The sequence below is a fragment of the Lissotriton helveticus genome, chromosome 12 (assembly GCF_964261635.1).
Source record: "Lissotriton helveticus chromosome 12, aLisHel1.1, whole genome shotgun sequence".
In the NCBI taxonomy this organism is placed as follows: Eukaryota; Metazoa; Chordata; class Amphibia; order Caudata; family Salamandridae; genus Lissotriton; species Lissotriton helveticus.
In genome coordinates, this window is record NC_136073.1 from 88,727,400 (window position 1) to 88,735,302 (window position 7,903).

The window sequence follows — 7,903 nt, forward strand, 5'->3', positions numbered from 1 at the left end:
AGAAACATTGTGCTGCTGGAAAAGACTAGCAGAGTGGGACAGGACATGATGATGAAGGGGTGGAGCTGAGATAATCAGAAGAATCTTGAGAGCACCAGCATGAGGAAGGAGGGGCTAATATCCTGACAAAGAAAACAGTTTTTGGACAAATAACAGATGGGAAGGACAACAGAGAGAGTACTGGGAGAGAGAAAGAGGACATGGAGTGCTGAATTATGACATTAGGAAACAAAAACATAGATCAGTATTAGAAAGCTATACACTATAGGCAAAAAACAAAGGTGAAAGAGCTTGCTCTAGGTGAGGGAAAATTGAGAATATGGAGAAAAGACACCAATGAAAATTTGAGAACTGATATGGGCAGAAAAGCCATTGAATCACAAGCAATTGTTGATTCCCTGGAGTATTAAATACAATTGTCTCTGTGATAGGCAACTAGTGCTCTCTCTAGCAAGCCTGCAACAAAGCAAGCTGCACATAGCTTAAGAAAGTACCTGATGCCCCTGACAGTGCATTTCTCTCTTCTACCTATTGATAGTCACTAAATAAAATCTTACTTGCCAAGGTTGAAAATCCAAGATATTGGCACAGGTTCGCTGGTGGAAGGGACCTCTTCCTGTCTTGCATGAATGCATATCCTTCAAAGCCAACACAATGGCATAAACTGCCCTGTAGACAGCATAGGTGACTCTTGGACTGATAATGTCATTGTAGATACCAGGGACGCTGTCCATCCTCTCAGCCCCTGTGCAACGTTTAGTTTGGCTGTTCCACGAGCCGAGCAAAACTTCATGATCTTGCCACTCGCAGAGAAAAGCTGTTTCCCAGAACTCCCGCAGGTAAATATCATTAGAGAAGTTTGTAGGATATACCCTGTTGAAATGTTCTACAAAGCCCGCCATCTCGCTACTATAAATTGTAAAACCAATTGTGCCAGAGAGTATGTCCTGATACTTCTCTACAGACAAAAGCGATGATGTTGACCACGCTTCACTGGCAATGAAGACCTTTTCAGTTACATTCTGTTTCACAAGCTCATCCAGCAATGGCATAATCCGTGAATCGAGACCAAACATGACAATGACATTGGTGGTTGAGCTCTGTATCACCTGTACAATATGGTTTGCATTCCTGTCTGGTTGGCTGAGGATGATGTACTCCAAGAAGGCCACACACGACCCTGCCCTGTGGAGCTCTTCCTGTAGTACCTGGATGCCGTGTTGGCCATAGTCATTGTCTTCAGCCAGGAGGCCCACCCAAGTCCAATTAAAGTACAAGGCCAACTGGGCCAGCCCACGAAACTGAACGTCATCGCTGGGGATGGTCCGGAAGAAGGAAGGGAACTGGTTGCGGTCGCTCAGAAGAGGATTTGTTGAAAAATAGCTAATCTGTAAATAAATAAAAGAATCTTCTCAGGCATCATCCACTTAAATGCATGCAACACTGTTTCCTAACAGTGTAAACTGTGAGCAAAGGGGTCAGGGTGTGTAACCAATTCGTAATAATATTGTCTACATTCATAAAAATGCTTTTTGGTTTTGGTTAAAGAAACAACTAGTTTCTAAAGTCTTTAAATCCTCACATGTACATGTCCAAGAAATTGAGGAAAGGAGCCTTCAACTCGTAAACTTATTTTACTCATGTGTGATCTTACCTTACCATGATGCAATATTGCATTTGATTACTATCCAATTCAGAGGGGTGAGTGGGCATTCTAGTGTGTTTGCTTGCAAGCTTTGCGCATTTCTAAAGCTCATAAGGATGAGTATTAAAAAACACCTCTTTAGCAGTTTCTACTCTAAAATAATCAGAGATTTACTCCCACGAAGGACAGGAGTAAATCTCCCATATTACTCTTTTAACTGAAACACTAATTTAGGGGAAAAGGAACAAACCAAAAGTTTTCCAGATATACACTTATTAAAATCTGTGCCACCTGACATCGAGCAACCCTATGATTACAGGAAAATATGATCACACTATTTCTGGTCAAATTAAATGTATCTCTGTATTCCACATTTATAACAGACACTGAATTGAATGTTGCATAAAATGTCACTCTAAGATTAACATTGCCTAAACAACCCAGAAAAGACTCCTCATTTGAGTCAAACATACTCGTTCACCCACAATTTGTCAATTAAATTGATTGCAAAATTCCCCTGCTCATAATATATTTGCCAGTCTCGAGGACACTCATCAGGTGGAGATGTTGAGATCTCAAGTCATGACAACTCACACTTATTACTGCATTACTGCATTACTGCAATATAATACACACGCTGCTACACCTAACACCCATATGTTGTACATTGTGTATAAAAATAGGTTGCTGTTTTTGCATTTAGTTAAAGACACAAGAACATGACCCCACTGCTCCTAAAACTGGTCCATTTATTCCTAGTGGAATGAACATTGCAATGCACATGATTCCTCCTCATACTTAGGAGCAAGTGTTTACAAAAACAGACTTTCCCCACATCTACTTTGTCCTTCCAGAAGATGTTCAAAACCGGATACTAGCCCGTATGCACTTTATAAAATTTTTGTCCTCTGACATTTCCCCACATTTTAGCGAAATTATGTGAAAATATTCAAATTTGCTTAAGGGTGCTTAAACATTTTGGCCCAATGTCTAACGTGAAGTCTCAGTGAGACACTATGTGGTCAGATCTTTCTCCTGCGGAGAATAATTGTGCCAAATATTGCATTATTGGAATTAGTAGATTTTTCACACATTTTGGCTAAAGTAACATTTGGAAATTAGCCATGATTACATCTGTGTAATGAACATTTGAACTGCCTAAACACCATATGCACATTTAATTAAGTGCAAGGGTTTTCCAAAATGTTTAAATTCTTCGTGAAACATGTGTATTCCAGTAAACTAGTCCGCACATCTCAGGGCTTCCTCCATAACAACCTGCCCACCTTTTTCCGGGACCAAAATCCAGAGAATTTATTTTAGTATATTCATCTCTCATGCTTTACATCAGGCTACTCGCAAAGGACCACTTATGGTCCAAATTAGATTCTAGTTCAGAAGAATTTGTCAGCCTACTCCACCCTATCAAACTGGGGTCTCCTGACAATATTATATCCTGTAACATTGTGCTGCAGTCATTGGCTTTGTCAATATACTGATCATGACTGTGATGCTACATTTATCCTTACCTCTGCTTTAGTTCCTGTGAAAAAGAAACAGGGCAGAGATTTGACCTAATGGCCAGACCTGCCAATAATGTGGACATCGAGGGACTGATCTTGTTGGAGCTAGGCATTGTCTTGACATCCTAGAAAACACCATCGTGAAGATCAGCCTCAAAGACATAGGGGCAGATGTAGGTAATTCCTATTTACAGACTCTTAAATACCGAATTTTACCGATTCAGTATTTAAGAGTCTGTAAATGGGAAGGGGGCAGATGTAGGTAATTCCGAAATCTGGAATACCGAATCGGTAAATACCGAATCCTGCAAGGGTTCACACCCTCTAGCACCCCAAGTACAGGCTTGTGTGACATGCGGCACACATACATGCCCTAAGGGCATGTCTGTGTGTCACATTGCACAGGTGTGCATGCACACATGTGCATGCACACCTGAATTCGGTATTTTAACACACAATAGGATTGTGTGGTAAAATACCGACTCTTAAGGGCCTGTGGCACTGTAAACTGTGCCACCTACATTTGGAATGACAGAATCGGTATATTTACTGATTCGGTAATTTACCGATTTGGTAATTTTACTGATTCGGTAAATATACCGATTCTGTAATTTTCAGCCCCCTACATCTGAAAACCCAAATACCGGTCGGTAACGGCCGAAATCGGCCGTTACCGACCGGTATTTGGGCTCCTACATCTGGCCCATAGTGGCTTATTATGGGTATGGCACTCCTGGGATTGCAGTACTCATGGTAGCAGTACAACTGCCACCACCCCGGCAGTCTGACTGATGTATTATGATGGTGGCAGTGGGACCGCCACTAGACCGACGCCTCCACCGGGATGCAGGATCCCATGGTGGTGGTCTTGTGGAAAGGGACACAAAATGGTGGTGGTGCGGATGATGACACCATTGAGCAGATTATGAATTGCATTTCCACTACCCATTTCATGGCTGGTACACTGCCAATAAAAGGGTGGTGAAATGCAGGTAAGAGGGCCCTAACAGTGCCCCTGGGGTGCATGTAGGGGGTGCACATGTTGTGCCCCCTTCGAGTAGCATCTTTGTGGGTGCACTGTGAGGCATTCATAAGGCGGTGCAAGCCACACAGTGCACAAACGTGCTGTAGGCACTCTCACGGCAGCAGCATGCTGTTTAAGCTGTCCTATGAGCCTAACAGACACGCTCACATGACACCACCGCTGCACTTCCTGCCCATCCTGGATTCAACTCATAATGTGGCAGGTGGGTTCAATACAGGCTTCTTGGTCTTCCTGGGACCACCGAGGTGGCGGTCCAACAGGAATACTGCCAAAGTCTTAGTAAGGCCCATAGGCACACCTGGATCAGTAGCACACTGGTTTGCTTCATTTATGAGGAATCTCTCCTCAACACTTACCTTGCCCCATTCCATTCAAATAGCCTTCCCATCCAGTGTGATGCCCTAAGAGATTCATCCCTGATGCTGTTGCTTTTAATATTCAAGAAGGACTTCTCACATCAATTATCCCGTCCTTTGATTGATATGTTGATACATGTGTACATCATGCCCAATTGGTGGTGTTGCTAGGTCACTCTACTGCAGCTCAGTATCAGCCGAATTAACTGTCCTTCTGCCATCCAATAATGGATATCAAAGTTTTGAAGCAAAATACTAATAACACAGCTTCTTCTGATTGAAAATCAGAAGCATCACTGGCTTTCTTCATTCTGGTCATGAAAAGATGGGTCCAGACTTTACCATGCCCACTTTGAGGCCACGCCCCTCTCCTTGACAACATAAAGTCACTGATTACGAGCGACCTCTGTCAGATCCACTTTCTTCTCCTGAGGCACAGCCGGGAGCACCTTATTTTAAAACTTTTGAGAGTCACAATACTTGCATAAAGTCGCTGACTACGAGCGATCTCTGTCAGATCCACTTTCCTCTCCTGAGGCACAGCCGGGAGCACCTTATTTTAAAACTTTTGAGAGTCACAATACTTGTTGTTTTTAACTCACCTTGCGCCCATGGCACTGCTTAGGACTCTAAGCCAGGTCCTATCTCACCGCGCAGCGGACTCAGCGCTGCCGCGGACTCGACCAAAACAAACACTTCGTGCCGCCATTGCTGGTGACCCACGTGGCCACGCCCACTTTGAGGCCTCGCCCCCCTTCCTCGCCTCCTTCTTCTTAATATGTGTATTCCCCGGACGCGCAGCGGGCGCGCCCTTTGCGTGCCAAAGGCACGCCTAAGGCAAGCCCGTCTGCGCCCGTCATCGCCAAGACATCGCCTCTCGCCTGTCCCCCTGGCCGAGTTCCACGAGAACTCCACCAGTATGACAGAGAACTCCTTATTGCCCTGAACCCTGGACGTAACTGTAAGGAGATATCGGGCTACCTCGGCTACACCTGCCTTCAATGTAAGTCGTGCCATTTTTCCACACCAAGCCCTTGCTATCTCGGACAGAAGCTAGGCTCTCCCAAACTCACCCCTCTTACCGTCCTCCAACTCAACGTCAGGTCCCTCGCTAAACACCATCCAGAGGTAAACACCCTCCTTCTTGAGGAGAACCCTGACATCTTCTTTCTGTGTGAAACCTGGTTACGCGACGATATGACTGCTATGCCTAACCTCACGCTACCTGACAACTACTTAATGACGACTCTAAATAGAGACACGAGAGGTGGAGGTATCGCGGTCATATATAGAAAACAGTTTACTTGCTCCTTCACCAGGGAACATATTCCGGGCTGTGAAAGTGCTCGCTTCAAAATCACAACTAACCCTCATTTTTCCCTGTCAGGTCTTTACATCTATCGCCCCCCTGGACCTGCCTCTAAATTCACTGAAGCTCTCCTGGAGGTGGCAAATTTGTTAGTGGTGAAGTCAGCCAATTTCACTATACTTGGCGACCTCAATCTCCACTTTGATCGGACTCAGGACCCCACTATCAAAAATCTTTTGGCAGATCTCGCTGCCCTACAACTAATTTCCCTAATTCAAGCCCCCACACACTCAGCCGGGCATACACTGGACCCGATCTTCTCCAACATTCCGGAGGCCAAAACAGAGGTGCCCAAACCTATGGGCTGGTCAGACCATTATCTCATAAAAATGACTATGCTAACTGAGGTAACATCGACCAAAACGGAGCCAACCCGCTGCCTAAACAGACCTTGGCACAAACTCTCTATCAGTGACTTACATGCCACCCTAGGAGAATTCCATCGTGAGGCTCACTTGGATACCAATATGACCTATGATGCCTTTCATGGCTGGATCACTAGAGGACTAGATACTCTTATCCCAGCAAAATGGTCTAAAGGGCGCAGCTCTCCCTCCAATCCATGGTCCAATGACACCCTAAAATCCTTGCGTAAAGACTGCAAAAAAGCCGAACGTATCTGGAGAAGGGAATACAACAATGGAGACAAAGTCCTCTACCTAAGTAAACAAAAACTCTACCACAAAGCCATATGCACCGCTCGCGCCTCCTTCTATGGAGAAGAAATTAACTCAAGCTCGAATCCCGCCAAAGTTGTTTTTGAACTGGTACAAGAACTGCAGAGCAGCAGGTCCCCTTCTTCCAGCATTTCCTCTGTGCAGCAATGTGAAGATCTTGCTGCGTTCTTTGTAGAGAAAGTACAAAGAATCTACAAATCATTTTCACAGCACCCCTCCAATCTGAATAACTCCACCAATGCCATTATTAATGGTACCACTCTGACGCACTTCCTAGAAATCTCATATGAAGACCTTACCAAACTATGCAGGAAAGTTAAGTCTGGGTCCCCAGCAGACCCCATGAGACCCACCCAATTTTTGGAATCACTTGAATTTTTTCTGCCCTCCCTGGCCTACATACTGAACCTTTCCTTTTCATCAGCTACTGTTCCAACAGTTTGGAAACAAGCTTGGGTCTCCCCTATTCTCAAGAAGCCTACCCTAGATCCCTCCAAGCTGGAAAACTACAGACCCATTTCGCTGCTCCCTTGGCTATCCAAACTTGCAGAGGCCCATGCCAACAAAGCCCTGTCACTACATATGGACCAAAACAGCATCCTGGACCCATCCCAGAATGGGTTTAGGCCAGGCCACAGCACTGAGTCTGCTCTCCTGGCCACGACTGAACACCTCCGAGCCATCCTCGATGCCGGTCAGAGTGCTGCGCTGATTCTTTTAGACCTCATCGCAGCCTTTGACACGGTATCCCATAGCATTCTGCTTAATCGTCTGGCGACAGTAGGGATCTCAGGTACAGCCCTGGAATGGTTCCGTTCCTTTCTGAAGGACAGATCCTTCCGGGTATCAGCCCCCCCATTTGTGTCTAGACCCTATCCCATTGAATAGGGCGTCCCGCAGGGATCGGCTCTTAGCCCATCCCTTTTTAATCTTTACGTGCAGCCACTCGCGGTAGTGGCTAAAGAGTGGGACCTTACGCTGGTATCTTATGCTGACGATACGCAGCAGGCCATCACTCTCACGGAAGGCCCTTGCATCTCGGCCTCAAGATTCATAGATGGTCTTGCTGCAGTAGCCCAATGGATGACGGACAACTGCCTGCAGCTTAATGCAGGCAAAACGGAGGTGCTGCTCCTTGGAAGGAACACCAGTTATTGGAACGAGCACTGGTGGCCCTCAGCACTAGGCACTATCCCTCCCTCCAAATCTCTGGTTAAAAACCTAGGGGTCTGGATGGACTCCTCACTCTGCTTCCAGAACCACACAAAAAAAGTGGCAGCTACCTGCG

The 7,903-nt window shown here is 45.5% G+C and overlaps 1 protein-coding gene across 1 annotated transcript in view; it reads right to left on the bottom strand.

Annotated features, from left to right (window-relative positions):
• LOC144797902 (extracellular calcium-sensing receptor-like) overlaps nt 1-4,627 on the bottom strand; it is a 109,864-nt gene extending 105,237 nt beyond the window's left edge. Inside the window, exons 1-3 of the mRNA XM_078668704.1 lie at nt 4,570-4,627; nt 3,175-3,188; nt 558-1,388 (exon numbers count right to left, since the gene is read on the bottom strand). Of these exons, the coding sequence (XP_078524830.1) occupies nt 558-1,388; nt 3,175-3,188; nt 4,570-4,627 (903 nt within the window). The remainder of the gene's footprint in view (nt 1-557; nt 1,389-3,174; nt 3,189-4,569) is intronic.
• Nucleotides 4,628-7,903: the final 3,276 nt, after the last annotated feature.